At 39.3% G+C, this 21282-nt stretch overlaps 2 protein-coding genes and 1 long non-coding RNA gene across 3 annotated transcripts; 2 read left to right on the top strand and 1 right to left on the bottom strand.

The window, feature by feature from the left end:
• The first annotated feature begins 926 nt into the window (after positions 1-926).
• Positions 927-2178, top strand: LOC133830356 (uncharacterized). Its single transcript, XR_009892021.1, has 2 exons — positions 927-1382; positions 1574-2178. It is a non-coding gene; the product is annotated as an uncharacterized LOC133830356 (long non-coding RNA).
• Positions 2179-4888: 2710 nt separating this feature from the next.
• LOC133830355 (protein NUCLEAR FUSION DEFECTIVE 2) lies at positions 4889-6166 on the bottom strand. The gene is made up of 3 exons (XM_062260328.1): positions 5922-6166; positions 5742-5830; positions 4889-5612 (listed from the first exon to the last, which is right to left on the bottom strand). The coding sequence occupies exons 1-3, from the start codon at positions 5985-5987 to the stop codon at positions 5201-5203; spliced, it is 567 nt and encodes a 188-aa protein (XP_062116312.1). The 5' UTR covers positions 5988-6166; the 3' UTR covers positions 4889-5200.
• A 957-nt stretch (positions 6167-7123) lies between these two features.
• LOC133832115 (uncharacterized) lies at positions 7124-7901 on the top strand. Its single transcript, XM_062262499.1, has 2 exons — positions 7124-7490; positions 7642-7901. Exons 1-2 carry the CDS (start codon positions 7124-7126, stop codon positions 7899-7901), a joined length of 627 nt encoding a protein of 208 aa, XP_062118483.1.
• The last annotated feature ends 13381 nt before the right edge of the window (positions 7902-21282 follow it).

Here is a 21282-nt window from a genome sequence, read left to right as displayed (position 1 = left end):
CTTGCCAATATTAATAATTCTGTAAATAAAATGAAATCCTAGGAATTTAGGTTATGGTATCTAATTAATTATTTAAAAATTCATTTAAGCATACTTAAATATATTTTGCTTACATAAATAGTAAAATGTATCTTGCACAACTAATTTTTTTTTAATAAAAAACATCTGCATGAAGTACAATACATCAACTAATCAAATTAATAAATTATTAATGAAATAGCAGATATCATAAGTTATTTTGATTTACTTAAAACTAATCTATAAATAAATTCAAATATTAGTAATTTAAAAAAAATTATATATATTTGTAAGGAAAAAAAACAAAACTAACAATTTTATGAAAAATTAATATAAAAATTAATTATAATGATATTAGTAATTTTAGATGACACTTTTTTTTAAATCAATTTTCTATATATAATTATAAGTAACATAATTTAAAAAGAATAACGACAATTATTTATAAAAAAAAATTTAGTTCTTTTACAATCCTATAAAAGCTCTATCTCTCTTATTATTTCTCATTTTCTTATTACGTGGATTGTTTCTCTAAAAACACATCTCTCCTAATTAATTAAATCAATAATATATAAGGTTATTTCTAACCCATAACTAGGGGTGATAATTTGGGTCACGATACAACACGATTAAGGTAAACACGAGCACGACATATTTAATAATCGTGTCGTGTTCGTGTTTGAGTTTTTGACACGTTTAATAATCGTGTCATGTTCGTGTTTACCTTAATCGTGTCGTGTCATAATCGTGTTGACTCATTTATTAATCGTGTCGTGTCATAATCGTGTCAGACACAATAACACATATACTTTACATAGGTTTTATGATTTTTTTCGTATAGTTATGATTAATCGTGTCATAATCGTGTTATCGTGTTCGTGTCGTGTTGACCCTTTTAATAATCGTGTTCGTATTTTTGACACGTTTAATAATTATATCGTGTTCGTGTTTACCTTAATCGTGTCGTGTCATAATCGTGTCGACACGAATCTGACACGTTTACACAAATTGCCAGTCCTACCCATAACATTTACTTTTGTAACTATATTCAAATATTGTTTTGTAATAAATATTATATTCAAATATTACATTTTTAACATTTTTTGGTAGCAACATAAAGCCCAAGCCCACATTTTGTTAGGGATTTGTTTCTTCACTTCTCTTACACGGTCAATTCCCTAAAACAATTGCACAGACTTTCACCTCTCTCGTCATTGACCTCCTCTCGAAATCTCTGTCCAGTGGCACCACGACATGGTAGTTTTTGCAAGCCTTTTTTCTTTTCAAATCAAAAAATCAGTTGACCTCTCTCCATCAATTCGACAGTGTTGCTCGCAATCAAGAAGCATTGGGTTGTTGTTGTAGTAAGTTTATCTCTCTTGTTCTAGTTTGGTTTCTTTGCTCGCGTTTTTGGGCCTTTTTTTTTATCTTTTTGTTTTGGTTTTGTCAGTGTATTCTTATTATGAATTTTTTTTCCTAATTTTTGACGTTTTAGTGTTTTCTTTTGTTGAGTAGTTTTTATTTTTTTGGTTGTTGAGATTTCTTTGTTTTCAAGGATTCAGTTGGGGCTCAGGCCTGCTGTCACAGTCATATGCATTTGTCTCTTTGTGGTTAGTTTTGCAGATGATGATGGTGGTTGTAGCACTGCCGTTTTTTTGTTTCGAGGTTTTGGTTTATGAGTTTTTGTTTGTCACTATTTCTGTTTGGGTGTTTGCAGATGGTGATGATGGTGTGTGTTTTTGCTTGAAACACTAATCTTTGATGTTGTAACTTTTGGGTTTGGTTTACTCGAAGAAAACTAATTTGAAATGTTGTTATATGCCAGAGTGAAATTTAAATGCTATAATCATAGTAAATGCAATTAAACTAACTTTTGTACCGTTCCTTGAATTCCTTACAGATGAGACCCTATTTCTATAATAAATCTGAAAGAAAAAAAATTACAAAAGAAGTGGGTTAACTTTTGTATTTGTTCAACTGAAATTAATATGAGATTCTAATGAATCTTGTTTAGAATGGTGAGATCATTTTTCTTTATTTGTACTTTCTCTTGTCAATGTGAAAGATTGTGTACTCTTGAAATATTGTATTGCTTGGTTATGTAAATATGCAATTGTTGTTGAAGAAACAACTATTAGAATTGGATGACCAATTGACAGGTATTATTGGAACCAATTGACCAACTGTTAGAATTGGAACAAATTTTGTTAAAACATACTAATTTCTGTTAAACATATGAAATTCTATTAAGTATACTAAATTCGGTTTCATAGCCATTTATATAATAGGTAAGATTTATATATATATATTTGTATGTTTTTCAGTTGGAACTTATTAAGTGCTGCCATACAAATGAGTGTGAGAAAGAACAAGACATACTAAAAGTGTTTTCTTTCAAACCCAAATTTTTATATAGGAAGGCACCAAATAATGCCAGGTTATTTTTTCTGCGTTTCAAGCTACTTTATACAAAATCGAAAAAAATTAGTCAAATTCTATCAAATTAAAGAAGTCAGATACCAAGTTACACCATCAAACTAAAAAAAAATAAGAAGTTAAATTGCAGGTTAACTTCTCAGGAAAATATGAACAACCAACAAAATATAAAAAATTAACAACTAGCATAAAAAATGCAGATAGTTCTGAAATTTCCATAATTAAAATTTTATATCAAAGCAAACGATAAAATCAATAATTCGGATTATACCCTTATAAAAAAATTTAATAGAAATTACCTTACTCCCAATCAAGAAAGAAGAATTTAGATGGTGATCTTGGGGAATGGAATTCTTATCCCTGGCGAAATATTCCAACAAAAAGAAATGGTGGTTTCGACGGCAAGAAAATGAAGGACAACCAGAAAAAAAATGGTGGATCAGCAACAAGAAAATGAAGGACAACCGAAAAAAATGGTGGATCGACGGCAAGAAAATGAATGTGATTGACTTGGAGACAATGTTGGTATCGACCTGAAGTTTTTTTTTTTTCGTAAATTGGAGAGTTTTTTTCGCGCTATTCAGTTGCCAATTATGGAGATTCAATATTTATACCCTTTTGTAATATATCCATATTTGGTAACTTTTTATTAGAACTCCATATTTTAAAAAAAATTCTTATTATTCCCGACTTTCTAAAAAAGCTTATAGAAAAACCCATATAAATTTTTATATATATATCTTACCTATTATATAAATGGCTATTTAACGGTGTTTGGTATTTAACGGATTTTGGTATGGTTTAACAGAATTTGTTACGAATTGAACAGAATATGCTAAAAAAAAAGTTAAATTTAGATAAGTCATCCAAACTGAACAATTGCTTCTATTCCCAAAAAATACAATAATTGGTTCTTTACACAATCAAATAATTAATGTTAAAAAAATTAAACAATACAACACTTTAGAAGTACACATCCTTTCAAGAGTACACAACCCTTCAAAAGTACACATCCTTTCAAGAGTACACAACCATAAAAAATTTCCCTGATTTTGTTTTCATATATATATTTGGTGATTAGCAAGAAGTACTTAATTCATCAAAATCAAGAAGTATGGCCAGGTTCCACACTGAAATCGACTTTTCAGTAACTAAGATGGTAAAACAATCCTCGCCACCATTTCTTGTTTTTATTTAATTGTTTATATATTTTTAATAAGATAATAATTAATTATATGTGTTATATATAACACAGAAGGAGACAGGAGTGTTTAGCAATGAAAATCCATTGAAGAATGACCTGATTCAATTCTTCACTGACATGGAGAAAGTACGTCCCAATGAACGATTTCAGACGACTTATGATATTGTCAAACAGCAGTAGAATTTCGATCGTGCCCAAAATTATTGAAGATTTCGTTGGATTTTATATATGATTATGATAATTTTATAATGATGATGATTTTATAATGCTATAGCACGTGCCTTGTACGTGCACATAACAAGGCACCAAATGGAGGCATCATGTTCTATATTTTGCTTCACCGAAATATAACGTGCATTGCACGTATTTTATACCTAGTATATATATATATATCTATATATACATATATTTAATACCCTCTCCTAGGATAAACTCTCAAGCCAAAACATATAAAGAAATTTACCTTAGACTTTCTTGTATATCACATTTCCATCACCTGATAAACGAAATAATGCAAAATAATTTCAAGGTCCTAAAACAGGGTGTAATAGAGCCTAGGCAAAGTTTGATATAAAATGATTTATGAGCCATTTATCAAACGAGTTACTCATACTTCTCCACACAAAACTCAAATTCAATAACTTAAGATGTTCTTTCAATCCAAATCACGTTCATACAATTCTAATTGCACACATTTCTTTTTCTTTTTCATTTTTTTCCATCTTTTTTTCAAAAGAATAAAACTGGCAACTTGAATGACTTGATTTCCAACGTCTTTCAATTTTCCCACATATGATTGATCATGGTTGATTTTAAGGCTAAGGCTAAAAATTGGCTTTCTAAGGGTAGAAATCAAGGCAGTTTCTTTATTTATTTATTAATTTTCTATCATTATTTTTTTCAAGAGGGTTAAAACGGCTTCACCTGATACCCTTACAATTTTAATGCATTCAATTCAACTATGTGATCTTTAACATGCACAAAAAATAAGTTCTACAAAAAAAATCATCTATGTATGACAAGCACTCAATCAAGAAAATGGAGTATGTTGAAATATAAATGCTTGAAATATAAATGCTTATAGGCCCAAAACCTCACAAAAAAAGGTATATGTGTATCAAATTCGACCTATTTTTCGTCCACACAATCACCGTATAGTAAATAAGAACTCAACTACTCATGCTAATCCCCTACTTTTAATTAACAAGTATAAACATTTCAAAGAAGAAATGAAAGTTTAAACCATATCATGAGTATTACCATTACTTATGGCTCATTTACTGTATCTTTTTCTCAATATTAACCCTGAAATCTGAATAGTCTGAGTGCATGAAGAAATGCACAAATGCACAGCTACATAGTGCATAGCATATATAAAGACTAAAGATACATTGCAATCCTATAAAATTATTCTTCAAAGCATCATCTAAACATAGGTAAGTACATAAGTTTCACACAAACAACATTCGCAAGAACAGACGACATCAAACATGTTAGCTAGAAACTAAAATCTACAAGCGGATTAAGTGAAGAATCACACCACTAAGAAGCAAGAGCTTCTCCAGCTTTTCCACCATGAAGAACCAAAAAAACTTTTCCGGCCTCATCACAGTTTCCTGCATCGATAGCAATGGCACCAAAGATTGCCCGGAAAGCTCCACAAACGACAGAAGGAGTCGAAGAATTGGTCCTGCTCTTGTGAGAAACTCTAACCACCTTATGCAATTCCAGACGAGTCCCATCCTTGGCACAAGAAGTTTCCACCTTGGAGACATCGGTGATCCGAGTGGTCAACTCTTCAGGGGAAATATCAATGTCCTTTTTTAAGTAATACAGAGAGACTGATGTTTCAATGATAATGGCACCAAAAATGCTCAATGCCCTGTTGTTCTCTTCCGAATAGGATGAGTGGGTCATAGCCCGCCTGAGCAGACCAACACTCTTGAAATTGTACCTATGAAAAAAAAAAGTTTCTTTTATTTTCCTACGGTTTCCCGGAAACCAAACAGAGAAAGTGATGCAGAAAAATAAAGAAATGAGAGATGAAAAAAAAAAAAGCGAAAAGGGTCGAAAGTAAACATACCCAATTTGGCCCTGGAGGAATTCGAGAGCTTTTGAGAATGAAGAAGAGGGTTCGAACTTGTTGTGGCAGAGTTCAAACTCTGGGTCTCCCTGAAAACATAACAAAGAAACGATGATCACATAAGAAAGAAAAGGAAGGAAGAAATCGAAATTGGGAGTGAAAAGAAAAAATAAAACATACCCGGAACTGAGGGAGGATTGCCAAAACGACAATGGTGGTGATGATGGAGAAACGGGGTAGAAACATTTTTTAGTATTAAGGGGTTATGCTTAGTATGAAGACTCAATGGAGGTCTGAGAGCGAGGAGGAAAAACCTAACCAAGGAGGCTTTTTTTTCCTTTTGGCGAAGGGGAGTTATTCGTAGTATTTTGACTCTCAGTCGCTGTCACACTCACACTCTCTCCCTCTCTCCTCTCTCCTCTCTCCTCTCTCTCTCGGTTTAAAATGATAGATTTAATATAATAATTTTTTTATTAATATACATTTTTAATGGAGGAATGGTTTTTTTTTACCAGGTATAGTCTTTTTTTTTCGAGGAAATAAGCCTCAATCGAGGACTATGATAAATTGACTAAAACTATTAGAAGTTACTATACATTACAAATATTCTAGAATATACTAGACATTTGTAAAATATTTTGCTCTAGAATTTTCTAGATATTTGTAAAACAAGATTACTTTATAATTTCTTATAAGTATTTCTAAAAAACTCAAGTCTAAAACTTACTAGTTATGCTTGAGGAACAATTAAATTTGTGTAGTTAATATTCATTATAGTAAAAGAAGGATCTTAAACAAATAATTCTAGCCACAAATGTAAAGTGGATTAGCCACTATAAATACTCCATCATAGGTAGCAAATAGTGTAATTACAATCAACAAATCATCAATAACTCTACTAATTTCTACTATCCTATACTTTCTAAAACATAAGCACTACTACTCCAAACTCAAATTTCTTCACTTGTTCACTCAACAACATCAACTATAATATCATAACGCATCATTACTCTAGCCACTACTATTACTCATCAAATATTCTAAACTACAACAAATCATCATTATTTTCTCTATCCCAAATTCACAAACCATCAGTGATACCAGAGTCAGGTCGATTCAAACACTAGGCATAATATTTTCAGCAAATCATGGAAACCGATTCCAACCGCTCTTCTCTACCTCTTCCAATTTTCCATGGAGAAAACTATGATTTTTGGTCCATCAAAATGAGGACCTATTTTCGATCACAAAATCTATGAAAAATTGTTGAGGTAGGATTTACTATTCCGGAAGACACTTCGTCTCTCTCGGAAAATCAAAAGAAGGCCCTGAAGGAGAATTAACAAAAGGATTCTCAAGCATTATTCTGCTTGCAACAAGCTATGGCAGACGCCATTTTTCCACGGATTATGGGCGCATCAACAACAAAAGAAGCATGGGACACCTTGCAGGATGAGTTCCAAGGAACAGTCAAGGTAAGCACTGTTAAACTACAGAAGCTCAGAAGAGATTTTGAAAATCTTAAAATGAAGGATAATGAGACCGCAAAAGATTACTATTATAGAATTAGAGAAATAGTAAATAAAATGGGAGCTTATGGGGAAATAATTTATGACAAGAAAATAGTAGAAAAAATACTAATTTCTTGTACAGAAAAATATGATGCACTAATCTCTGTGATAGAAGAAACAAAAGATTTAGATACTTTATCACTAACTGAATTAATGGGCTCTCTTGAAGCATATGAAAGTAGGCGAGAAATGCATAGTGAAAATTCGACTGAAAATTCCTTTCAATCTAAAATTAATTCGCAGTCTCAAAAATCTAAAGCTGATGAGAGAAAATCACTAGAAAATTTTAAAAACAAGAATCATTTAGAAACTCTTCTATATCTGTCAAGCTGCATCAGAAGAAAAAGATACTTGGTATCTAGACAGTGGTTGCAGTAATCACATGACAAAAAATGAAAGCATCTTTTGTAGTCTTGATAAATCCAAGACTAGAGTCAAGATTGGTAATGGTGACTTCAAAGAAGCAGTTGGAAAAGGCAGCATTGCCATTGACACTAAAAAGGGCAAGAGATACATCAATGATGTACTCTTGGTACCCAACATTGATCAGAACCTACTCAGTGTAGGACAAATGATTGAAAAAGGGTAGTCTTTGCATTTTGAAGGAGATTCTTGCACAATCTATGACAAGTAAGACAAATCCTTTGAAATTTCCAAAATAAAAATAAAAGAAAACAGATGCTTTCATTTACAATGGAAATACGTAAGCAATGTCGCAATGCAAGCACAAGCAAATGAATCGTGGCAATGGCATAGAAGGTTCGAACATTTCAATTTCCACGGGCTAAAGATCCTCCAGCAAAAGAATATGATACGAGACCTCTTAACAATCAAGGAGCTCAACATTGTCTGCGAAGGTTGCATGCTCGGAAAACAACATCGACAACCTTTTCCATCCAATAAAGCTTGGAGAGCCAAAGAGCCACTGGAGTTAATCCACAAAGACGTTTGCGGGCCTATGCGTACTCTGTCAAATGATCAAGACATGTACTTCATTCTCTTTATCGACGAATTTACTAGAATGACATGGGTTTATTTTTTGCAACAAAAATCGCAAGTTTTTGATATTTTCAAGAAATTCAAAACCTGTGTCAAAAAGCAAAGTGGTCTCAACATCAAGACAATAAGAAGTGGCAGAGGCAAAGAATACACTTCTATCGAGTTCAACAAGTTTTGCGAAGAAGAAGGCATGGAGCATCAACTCACAGTTGGATACGGACTAGAACAAAATGGTGTGTCTGAGAGAAAAAACAGAACTATTATGGAGACATCAAGAGCTATGCTCATGGAGAAAGGTCTTCCAAAAATATTTTAAGCAGAGGTAGTAAGCACTGCAGTCTACTTGGTCAATAGATGTCCAACCAAAGCTGTGCAAGACAAGACGTCGATCGAAGCTTGGAGTGGACAGAAACCATCAGCAAAGCATCTCAAGGTCTTCGGCTACATATGCAACACTCACATTCCAAAAGAAAAAAGAGGCAAGCTAGACGAGAAGACTGAGAAAGGTATTTTCTTAGGCTATAGTACATAATCAAAAGGCTATCGAGTCTATAGCTTAGGAACGAAGAAGCTCATAATCAGCTGAGACGTACAATTTGACGAAGATGCGACATACAATTGGGAGACAGAAGAAGTTGAAAGAAAGACTGTCAACATTCCTCTACTTCCGAGACAATAACTTGATCAAAATGATGTTCCAACTCAACTAACCACGGAGGAGCCGACACAAGTTGTAATGCCCCAAATTTCCTAGTAAGGTTTAGAACCTTGATTAGGAGGCCGGGAGGGCCATAATTAGTTTATTATGGTATTTAATGATTATATGCATGTTTACGTGAATTATATTATTATATGATGGTGAATGCATGCGTATGGGAGTATTTGTTATTATAAGGGTATTTTGGTAATTTGGCCGCTGTGGGGGTAATTGTGTATTTTGGGTGCATGGTTGTGATTAATCAATATAGCCACATTATTAGGTGGATTGGTTTGAGCTATTCAGCATGAGACGATCATGAGATGTAAGTGTTCGGTCTAGTCATAACGGGTTTAAGTTCGGGGCTTGGGGTGAGTCTCGGGGTCATTTTGATGACTAGAGCATTACCGGGAATTAAAGGGTAATGGGATATGATTTATTGGTATTTGGGAATATTGAGAATAGCGGGAACTGGAGAGCGTTAATTATAATTAACGAGATAGGCGGGAAAGGACAGTTTTACCCTCGGAAGCCTTTGGAGGGATTTATTTGGCTTAAGGGCATTATGGTCTTTTGACCTTAAGGATTTATATAAGCTTTTGGGATTTAGAAGGCTGTGGAAACAGAACAGAAACAGAGCCATCCTCATCCCTTCTCCTTCTCTCCCATACAAGGTTTCTCCCTCATCTTCCTTTCAAATTTTTAAGAGCCAATTGAAGAGCAAGCTAGGGAAATCAAAGCTTGGGGATTTTAGACTTAGCTTAGCTATTGGGAAGGATTCAAACCAGCTTAAGGTAAGGAATTGAATCTGAGTTTTGAGCTATACCCTGTTTTTCTATTAAGTTTTTAGTTAAGGATTTTGATGTGTTAGTTGAGAATTGATGGAAGTTTAGTTGAGGTTTAACTTGGGTTATGATGAGGGTGAGTTATGGATGATGTTTGGTGGTTGAATGGGTGTTAGGTTGGAGTTTGGGACAGGTTTGAGGGGCTGGTTTCAAGGGAAAACGCAGGGGAAAATCTGGTGTTGCGTGCTGAGTTTTTGGCTAGTCTGGGCTGGGCGCCGCGCCGCGGCTGTGGTGTGCCGCGGCCCTTGGCGTCTAGCAGGGAGGTCTGCCTCTGTCTGAAGGGTGCACCGCGGCCCTTAATGACCTTTTTTACTAGAATGGTGTTTTAAGCTTGGGGATTCAAGCCTTAGGCCTCGGGGTTGAACCTAGTACCCGGTTAAGTGGGGATTGATGTCCCGGAGGCTAGATATTGGTTTGGGAATTTATGTTGATGATTTTTATTGATGGTATCTTATATTTGGTTATGACTAGGTGACTGCTAAAGGACTAAAAGTCGATCGTTCTCAAGGGTCGTTCTTTAAATCATTCTAGCTCGACTTTGAGGTAAGAGAACTGCACCCCATATGTAACATGCATGGTTATGATTGATGCATGTTGAATGTTTAAGTGTAAACATTGATAACATAATGAATGCTTGGCAATCTTGCCCATTTGCATATGATTATTATTGAGGCATGCTGGATGGTTAAGTGTGATGCATGTGATGCACGAGAAACATGTGATTAGGGCATGCCATGAACGATGAATATGAGGTTGGTCAGAGCTTGAGTCTCTATGTTTGTGCATGATCATAATTATGCTAGCAAGTGTTTAGTAAGCATGCTGAATGCCCTATTTTTGGATAACTAGCATATGATACACATTGATAGCATTGCTTACTTGTGCATGGTACTGACTAATTAGTCAGATTTGGCAAAGGTGCTAGTATCAACTGTGAAGCTGTGACTCATTAGTCAGGTTCGGCAGTGGTACTGGGCACTGGTCACGTTGCACTGACTTATTAGTCAGAATGACCTTAGCGTGTATCACGCAAGCCAACAGAGATTAGATCTAATCGACTATCAGCATTGAATGACTCAAAGAGCATTAATGCCAGACCGACCTCAAGGGTCGATGAACATTATAAGCGCTTAAAGGTTAGAGGCTTACCCAATAGCCACCCTTCCATTTGAAATAGTGACTTGCTTGTCAGTCACTCAGTATGGTTTACCAGAACCTATTGAAGGTTAGAGGCTTACCCAACAGCCACCCTTCCATTTGAATTAGTGACTCGCTTGTCGGTCACTCAGCATGGTTTATCGGAACCTCAAGTGTTGCGACACTCATCTGATTAGGATTGACTTGATAGTCCTCCAATTAGAAGGCCATGATTTCTTATCCTGGATACCCCAGCATTGTTGAGGTCACTTGCATGCCTGAATAAAGCTATGTTTGCTAGGCATGCCAGATATGGTTTGATGTCAAGATATGACTGTTTATGAGCATATGAGTTTTCTTGCTAGGCTTCGGCTCACGGGTGCTTTGTGGTGCAGGTAAAGGCAAAAGGAAGCTGGACAATCCTTGAGTTGGAGAGCTTAGGTGATGACGTGTACATATGCAGCTGCTCGACCAATACTTGGGCGAGGTTTGGAAGAGGAACTAGAGTCGAACCCTGTTTTGCCGCTTAGAACGGCCTGTTGTAAATATCTTTCTGTAATAGATTTTAAAACTATGTTTTTGGGATCCCAATGTATATATTAAACGTTCTAGTGAAACGTTACATCTTAACCAAAATGTTTAATCCCTAAACCGCTAATCATACTTAGTTACACGTTTTTGGCCAAATGACTCGATTAGCGAGTTTAGCACTGTTTACAAGGCACACCGTAACGGTCCCTGGGGTTGGGGCGTGACACAAGTCATAGAATCCCCGCCAAACTCACCACCATTACGAACGAGATATTTAGTAGAGATCTAAGAGACATGCAACTTAGCGCTTATGGAGCCAGAAAGCTATGAAGTAGCTCAACAACAAGAAGTATGGAGAAAAGCCATGAATGAAGAAATAAAGATGATTGAGAAGAATGAAATATGGGAGCTTGTAGATCTTCCGCAAGACAAAGACATTATAAGAGTCAAGTGGGTTTACACAACAAAGCTCAACCTAGACGACTCGATTCAAAAGAATAAAGCAAGGTTAGTTGCTAAAGGATACTCACAAAAACATGGAGTAGACTACAATGAGACATTTTCTCTAGTTGCACGATTGGACACAATAAGAGCCTTAATTTCTCTAGCCTCACAAAAGAAATGGCAGATTTTTCAGCTAGACATAAAGTCAGCATTCCTCAAAGGCTACCTTGATGAAGAAATATATGCAGAGCAACCTCAAAGGTTCATGGTGCAAGGACAAGAAGACAAAGTTCTCATATTATAAAAGGATTTATACGGCCTGAAGAAAGCTCTGCGAGCTTGGTATAGCAGGATTGATAGCTACTTCCCCGAACAAGGATTCAGGAGGAGCAAAAGTGAGCCAACACTCTACATCAAGACTCAAGGTACGAGTGACACACTTGTTGTCTCTCTATATGTTGATGATCTCATCTATACAGGCAACAATAAGGAGGTGATCAAGAAATTCAAAGAAGACATGATGAAGAGTTTCGAGATGACTGATTTGGGCTTAATGTACTACTTTCTCAGGATTAAAATAACTCAAAAAGAAGATGGGATCTTCATTTCACAAAAGAAGTATACAAAGACACTATTGAAGAAGTTCAAAATAGAGGGATGTAATACAGTATCAACTCCATTAGACAACAACAAAGCTCTCAAGAAAGAGGATGGCTCACCAAAAGCAGATGAATCGAAATTTAAAAGTTTAATTGGCAGCTTACTCTATCTGAAAGCTACAAGACCATACATTATGTATGCAGTCAGTCTCCTATCAAGATTCATGAACGGTCCAAGTCAAGTTCACTACGGAGCAGCCAAGAGAGTCCTTAGATACTTGGAAGGGACAAAGAACTACGAAATATGGTATGGAGTCACACAAGAGTCAAAACTCATTGGCTACATAGGCAGTGACTAGGCAGGATCACTAGCCGGTATGAAAACCACGACAGGATATGCCTTCATAATTGGACCTGGGATATTTTCTTGGGCATCAAAGAAACAAACGATAGTTGCGCAATCATCAGCTGAAGCAGAGTATATTGCTGCAATAATGACTACAAGCCAAGCTATACGGCTAAAAAGAATACTTGAAGACATGGGAGAATCACAAAACGAAGCTACAAAGATCTACTGCGATAGCAAATTAGCTATTGCAATGGCCAAAAATCTCATATTTCACAGGAGAACGAAGCATATAAGCATTAAGTATCATTTCATCAGAGAAGCTGAAACAAACAAAGAAATAGAACTCAAGCACTGCAGGACTGAAGAACAGTTAGCAGATATATTCACAAAGGCACTACCAGAGGAAAGTTTGAGCTACTACGAGACATGATTGGAGTTACTGAAATGTGTACCAAGGAGGAGTATTAGAAGTTGATACACATTTTAAATACTCTATAATATGCTAGACATTTGTAGAATACTTTACTCTAGAATTTTCTAGATATTTGTAGAATAAGATTACTCTAGAATTTCTTATAAGCATTTCTAGAAAACTTAAGTCTAGAACTTTCTAGTTGGGCTTGAGGAACAAGTAAATTTGTGTGGTTAATATTCCTTCTTGTAAAAGAAGGATCTTGAACAAGTAATTCTAGCCACAAATGTAAAGTGGGCTAGCCACTATAAATACCCCATAGCAAATGTGTAACTACAAACAACAAACCATCAATAAAACTCTACTACTTTCTACAATCCTATACTCTCTAAAATATAAACCTTACTCCTCCAAACACAAATTTCTTCACTTGTCCACTCAACAACATCAACTATAATATCATAACTCATCATTACTCTAGCCACTACTACCACTCTAGCCACTTCACGTAAGAACCTAAAGTTTGTCTGAATGGATAGTTGCGTATCGAATTTTTAGAAGTTGGAATAAAGGTTGGTTAGCACGTCATGGTATTAAATATGCGTGGGATGGAATTCTGCAGGAGGGCGGCATGACGGACAATGTCCTTGTTTAAAATGTGGAGTTATAATGTGGCGCATCAAGGACTAAGAGGGGGCTCCTGTGTGTAAACTAAAAGAGTGATTGTGTTGTACCTCACAGTGGATGAAGGGATAAGGACTTATATGTTCTACATAGGATGTTGAGGATGTCGAGTTGACAGTAATGCTGGTTAGCCACAGTTAGGGTGGAGTAATGACCGGGATTGGTTTGAAACCTGTGATTGATAATTGGAAGATATACTTCTATGAATAATAGTGAAACACATAAAGAAGATCTTGTAGGAATGATTAAGAATCCTACCACTTAGGCATAGATAGGTTAAAATATTCGGATCGGATGAGTGATCCGATGGATGCTGACGTTTAGGGGAAGATGCGGGATGAACCTTAGGTTACCCCTTACGATTATTGTATCCAAGAAGTTTGAATTGGTGTTAAGACCAAAATTTGTATACTGGGAGGCGAACGACCTAATCTTTTAGTAAGTGAGAGATGATAATAAGAAGCCAGAATAGTTATTATGACTGTAGGGTATCCTAGAGTGGGTATGGAGGGATATAGTTATGGACCCTAAGGGTGGATCACCTCAAATTGTAGATGAGTTGAGTGGATGCGAAAAGTTTTGACTCGACCTATTAGGTTAACACACTATGGTTGTGTGAGTGAGATATCAAACGAGGGAGTGTGTACGAAAGGAGACCGTACGTCTCCACTGGACACCGAAGTCGATAGTGTTGAGTTGAGACCCTTAGGTTTCCAGGTTCTGGAAAAGGTTCATAGGGGGCAATGAGTATAAGATTGAGATTTGGAATTAATGGTTACCTTCAGACAAACTGATAACCTGAAGGAATAACTCAGACTTTGAGTGTTTTACTTCGAATATGTGAGTTTTAGGACCTTGAGGTAAATACGGTCCTTGGAGTGAATTGTCACAGTAATGAATATCAGTTGACGACTAGAGTGGCTCTGAATAAGATATTGTGAGATAGGGAACGATAAGTACTTCTTCCAGAAAATGAAACCAGGGACAGGAAGTATCCTGGTTCAGAATTGGCTCGGAGGACCAGTGAAATTATTAAGGATCATTAGGGCAGGAGTGTCTGGGTTATTAAAAGGATATAAGAGTTTGTAAATCTAAATATTGGAACGTGGAGTTCCAGGATTGAGGACTTTGTATTTCTCAGAGTATTATGAACTAACAACGATAAGATGGTTTAGAAAAGAAATATGGGTTTGACTATAGATTTGATATATTTGTGAGATCCTAATAAGGATTAGGCGAGGGTCCTACAAATTAGCCTTACCCCAGTATGGGTAGAGGCTTATAAGGTGTTACTAGTGCCAATGTTAAAGAAAAGGGGTGTCGAGTACGACCCCTGATTGGGTGAGGAGACCCTGGAAATTCAGTGAAACTTATTGTGTAAAGAAAGGCCAGTGGAAATTTTGGATAAAAGAGATAAAGTCGTACAAATTAAGACTATCCTTCATGTGAAGGTGTTATAAAGAAATGGCAAAGTAAAGGACCTGACTCTGGAGTTATAGTTAGGTTTTCGGAATTAGCATCCCGAGATGTTTTAATAAATTTTGGGGACAAAATTTTAATAAGGAGGGGATATTTGTAACGTCCTGAATTTTTTATTAAGGTTGAGTGCCTTCATTACTATGCTTGGAGGACCTAATTGGAATTATATGTGTGATTAATGGATTATGCGTGTGATTATGTGATATAAATGATTTTTGTGGTAATGTGACTGGATATGCATGTTAATGTGTATTGTTGACGATGAAAACTCGTCAACGAAATTAGGTCAGAAAACTCAAAGGTAAGTAAGGAGATATTTAGATAAGAACTTAGAATAAACTTAAGGAAAGATCAACACAGATCAACAGTGGAGTAAGCCTTTGTATATTGCTTAATAGCCTGAGTGTACAATGAATTTTCCAACCCCCCTCAATGATGAAGTGTGGTTCCCTTTATAGTGGGCTCTAATGGCCTCTAATACATTGTGGTCCCAGGGGACCAGATTGCTCATAAGTACGTCGTCACTGTGGTGGCACAAGTAGTAGTGGCACAGAGGGTTGTGGTGTCGGCTCTGGTACGTAATCACGATCCGTGGGAATGCCTCCTCTACTTATTTAGTACGAGTGTCAGAGGAGTGGCACCAGACGTAGTGGCACAGGTGGCTGTGGTGTCGACCCTGACACATGGTCGATGATGTACAGGTAGTGCTTCCACCACTGGTACTAACTTGTACCACCACTACCTGTCTAGTACAGGCCCCAGAGTCACGCCTCTGTGCTCCTCCTGGTCGTACGATTTGTTCCCATACATGTGCCTTGTATCTGAAGGTCGCTCTCGTGTACCCAAGATACACCCTTGCTCCAAACCCCTTTTTTATTTTGTTAAGTATAAGAGGACTTGTAGCCTTGAGTATGCTAAGCAGGTGGGCCTCGCTGGTGACAACTTCCTTAGAAAGTAGAGATAGACCTCATCAGCGGGCATATACTTATACCATAGAGGTGTGGCCTGTGAGATGGCCTCGCGAGAGGGACCTCGCGGATGCAGGCACGACCGAGGCGTGCTCTGCAGATGGCCTCGCAAGATGGTCTCGCGAGAGGGGCCTCGCAGATGCAGGCGTGTGGGCGCGGCCGAGGCGTGCCCTATGGATGGCCTCGCGAGAGGGGCCTCGTGGATGTAGGCGTGTGGGCGCGGCCGAGGCATGCCCTGCGGATGGCCTTATGAGAGGGCCTCGCGAGAGGGCCCTCGCAGATGCAAGCGTGTGGGCACGACCGAGGCATGCCCTGCAGATGCCCTCGAGAGAGGGGCCTTGCATGCCATGGGCACCTAAGCGCAGCCAAGGCATGCCATGCGAGATGGCCTCGCGAGACGAGGGCCATGGCCGCATGAGGCGCGGAACGGCTGGAGCACTCGTGCGAGACGGCACCTAGGCGAGGCCCATAGGTGCGCGAGACCATGGGTTCTCCATCGAGGCGGGTAAGGCAAGGTGCACGGGCGGCTTCGCGAGGCGCCTAGGTGCGTTGCACCTGGGTGAGGTGGGGGCCGTGGCTGCGTGAGGAACGAGGCGGCTGGAACACTTACGCGAGATGACACCTGGGCGAGGCCCATAGGTGTGCGACACCTAGGTGTGAGACCATGGGGTCTCCATCGAGGAGGGTGAAGCAAGGTGCACGGGCGACTTCGCAAGGCGCCTAGGTGCTCTGCACCTGGGCGAGGTGTGGTGCAGCATGGTTCATATGTGTGAGACGGGCATGTCTAGGATGCAGCCAAGATCGTGAGGGTCGAAGGTTCCATCATTTGACCTGTGGTCTCTTAGGACTACCTCGGGGGTGTGTTACGTTTTCTTTTGGCTTCCACAGAGGTCATTTTTCACAATGTGGCCCATCGTCATTCACTTATCAAGGCATTAGGCTCTAGGCTAGCTCGAACTCTATAACTTAGCTTTTGTTACTCGTCGGGTCAATTCCTTCATGTTCGCAAACCCTTACTCATTTCAACACGGGATCATGTATTTTTTTCTTGGTGGATTTTTGGTATCCACACTTGCCCCCCAGTATATAGGGAGGCCTTTAAGCATTATTGTAGACTCTTCTCTTTCTTTATTTTTTATTTTTTTATTTTTTGTATTTATTGTGCTTGAGGTCCTTTGGAGCCCACGCGAAAGGGGTTCGATAAGTCTCTCTTTGGTGCACCTTGATTGTATCTATAAGGATATGTTGATCCTTTGGGTTCTAGTCATCCTTTTATATACTTTTGCCCGCGCGTTTTATTTTGTGCGAGAAGCGTCCTTCTCGTCATTATGCATAGTACTATTTTGCAAGCGTCTTCTTCGAGACCCCTTTTGCAAGCGTCTTCTGTGAGACCCTTTTTCACAAGCGTCTTCTTTGAGACCCTTTTTCCAAGTGTCTTCTTTGAGACCCTTTTCATAAGTATCTTCTTTGAGACTCTTTTCATAAGCGTCTTCTTTGAGACCCTTTTTGCAAGTGTCTTCTTTGAGACCCTTTTCATAAGCGTCTTCTTTGTGACCCTTTTATGATTTTTGAGGTGATCTCCCCTCGGGTCGGGACCTTTATTACGAGATGGTCCTTGTGTAACCTCGTGTACACCTATTTTCAAGGCCCTTTTTTCCCTTAGTAAGGCGACTTAGTCAATCTAGACTTAGGGATCTCTTTGGGTTCCCCTTTCGTCTTCTGCGACGTGCTCCCTTTACAGGATGGGTTTGTCCTTGACGAGGTCATTTTTGAGGGACCTTTTGACCTTTTCAGATTCTATAAGGGTAGCTAGTCCTTATAGATTCAAAGGTCATCTCATAAGGTTCACTGCTCTCATATATAGGTATTATAAATACTTTCATACATATGCATCTCGTAAGGCTAGATGCCTGTTTCGCACTTGGTCAAGCACCTATTGGGGCTCATGAGGCTAAATGCCTACTTTGGATCTTTATGGGGGTCGATTACGACAATTTGATGAATCCTACTAGCTTCTTCTTTGGAGCCTATTCATAGTCCTCGTCCAATTTTAAACTTCCTCTAGTACGACGTTCTCTTCTATATGGAATCTTCAGACGTATTGGTAGAAGGGTGACTGGAGGAAGGCTCTCTTCCCTCAACATGCGAGTTCTTATGGCCCTCTTCCACACGTATGTACTTCTGTGCTCTTTCGAAGAAATCATCTAAATTTGAAACTTCTCTTTTGAGCATGTTACCCCATAACTTGCTTCCTGGACGAACTCCGACTGTAATAGCCATCTTGAGCTCCGCTTTGGTTAAACTCCCCACCTTTGTTGCTTCCATATTGAACCTATGGATATAGTTCTTCAAACTTTCATTTTCGCCTTGTTTTATGTTAGCGAGGCTGGTAATTGGCATAACGTAATCACAGATCGCATGGTGTTGCTAAAGAAATTCGTCAGAGAATTGCTGCCATGATTTGATTGTTCCTGGCTTTAACCTCTTGAACCACTTGTACGCAACACCTTTAAGTGTAACAACAAAGAAATGGAATTTTGATAAGTTGTTGACCCCTCTTAACCTCATCAAGTTATCGAAGTAGTCTAAGTGATACTTTGGGTTCGTAGTACCCTCGTATGGAGTCATGCGAGGCTCTCTAAGGTTGGTGGGGATTTGCTCAGCCTAGATCTCCCTTGTGAAGGGTGAATCATGGTCAAATTCTTCATCATCTCTGTGCCCCCCAAGTGCAGTGATAATCTTTCCTTGAGGGTATTGCATTTTAATATCTAGTTCCCTCCTCTTTTTTCTTAAGGAGTCTTGCGGGATCTCAGACTGATCCCTTGCCTTGGTTGTGTTCCTCGGGGGAGCCGCGGAGGATGTGTTTCTTACTTCTGACCTCTTCCCATGGAGCTTTTCTCTTAGGCCAGGGGGCGCCTCTTTTGAGGTGACTTCTGGTTCGTTCTTATGGCCATCGTCGTCCCTCCATCTTTTCTCCTGGGGGTATTTCACCGGCCTATGTCCCTCATGGTCTTTGTCTGGGTAATTTTACTAGTGGAAAGTCGGGTTCTCCCATCGTCTACGAGGACAGTGCTTTCCCCTTTTTCACACTCCTTCTCTTTACGCTTAGGAAGGGGTATGCTTGACTTTCCTTGCAAGAGCTCGTTTAAAACCTCCTGCATGTTCTCTAGTGTGGTTTCCAACCTTCGAGTCTTTTTATGTAACTAACGAATCTCATCCTTGTAGAAGCGAGTCCTTGAGTTGGAACTTACCGAGTGTACTCGGGGACTTTTGCCTGGCTTATGCGTCGAGGGACCTGGGTCTTGGTAGCCTGAGCATGGTGCCACTGGGGACCGGAGATGTGGGTACACTGGCGGCTCTGAGTGACCTCTGTCGGGTCGGACAGCTGGGGACGATGCTTCATTCTCCTCCCTTGGGGGAGGACATTCCTTCGGCATGTCTCCATGCCCAGGCAGAGGAAGGTCTTTCCTGGAAGCCCTCATTCGTTCTCCATCCAGGTGAACCTCAACGTCTTGTAGTTGCCGCAAGCGTTGTGAACGCCTTGGCATCTTTCTTTTCTGGAAGTGATGAAAGAACGTTGGCTTGATGCTTTTTCTTCCCACAGACGGCGCCAAACTGTTGACGGTGGAAACTCGTCAATGAAATTAGGTCGGAATACTCAAAGGTAAGTATGGAGATATTTAGATAAGAACTTAGAATAAACTTAAGGAAAGATCAACACAGATCAACAATGGAGTAAGCCTTTGTATATTGCTTAATAGCCTGAGTGTACAATGAATTTTCCAACCCCCCTCAATGATGAAGTGTGGTTCTCTTTATAGTGGGCTCTAATGGCCCCTAATACATTGTGGTTCTAGGGGACCAGATTTCTCATAAGTACGTTGTCGCTATGGTGGCATAGGTAGTAGTGGCGTAGAGGGTCGTGGTGTTGGCTCTGGTACGTAATCATGGTCCATGGGAATGCCTCCACTACTTATTTAGTACGAGTGTCAGAGGAGTGGCACATGTGGCTGTGGTGTCGACCCTGACACATGGTCGATGATGTACAGGTAGTGCCTCCACCACCGGTACTAACTTGTACCACCACTACTTGTCTAGTACGGGCCCCAGAGTTACGCCTCTGTGCTCCTCCTGGTCGTACAACCCGTTCCCATACACGTGCCTTATATCTGAAGGTCGCTCTCGTGTACCCAAGATACACCCTTGCTCCAAACCCCTTTTTATTTTGTTAAGTATAAGAGGACTTGTAGCCTTGAGTATGCTAAGCAGGTGGGCCCTGCTGGTGACACCTTCCTTAGAAAGTAGAGAAGGGCCTCATCAACGGAGCATATACTTATACCATAGAGGCGTGGCTTATGAGATGGCCTCGCGAGAGGGGCCTCGTGGATGCAAGCGCATGGGCATGGCCGAGGCGTGTCCTGTAGATGGCCTCGTGAGAGGGTCCTCGTGGATGCAGACGTGTGGGTGCGGCCTAGGCGTGCCTTGTGGATGGCCTCGCAAGAGGGGCCTCGTAGATGCAAGCGTCTGGGTGCGGCTGAGGCATGCCCTGCGGATGGCCTCGTGAGAGGGGCCTCGTAGATGCATTCGTGGCCTAGGAACCTAAGCACATCCGAGGCATGACATGCGAGATGGCCTCGCGAGACGAGGGTCATGGCCGCATGAGGCGCAAGGAGGTTGGAGCATTCGCACGAGACGACACTTGGGTGAGGTCTATAGGTGCGCGACACCTGGGCGCGATACCATGGGGTCTCCATCGAGGCGGGCGAGGCAAGGTGCACGAGCGGCTTCAAGAGGCACCAAGGTGCGCTGCACCTGGGCAAGGTGGG

Source organism: Humulus lupulus, chromosome 4, assembly GCF_963169125.1.
Source record: "Humulus lupulus chromosome 4, drHumLupu1.1, whole genome shotgun sequence".
NCBI classification, from domain to species: domain Eukaryota; kingdom Viridiplantae; phylum Streptophyta; class Magnoliopsida; order Rosales; family Cannabaceae; genus Humulus; species Humulus lupulus.
The sequence above is the reverse complement of the archived record's forward strand: the minus strand, read 5'-3'. Positions and strand labels throughout refer to the sequence as shown.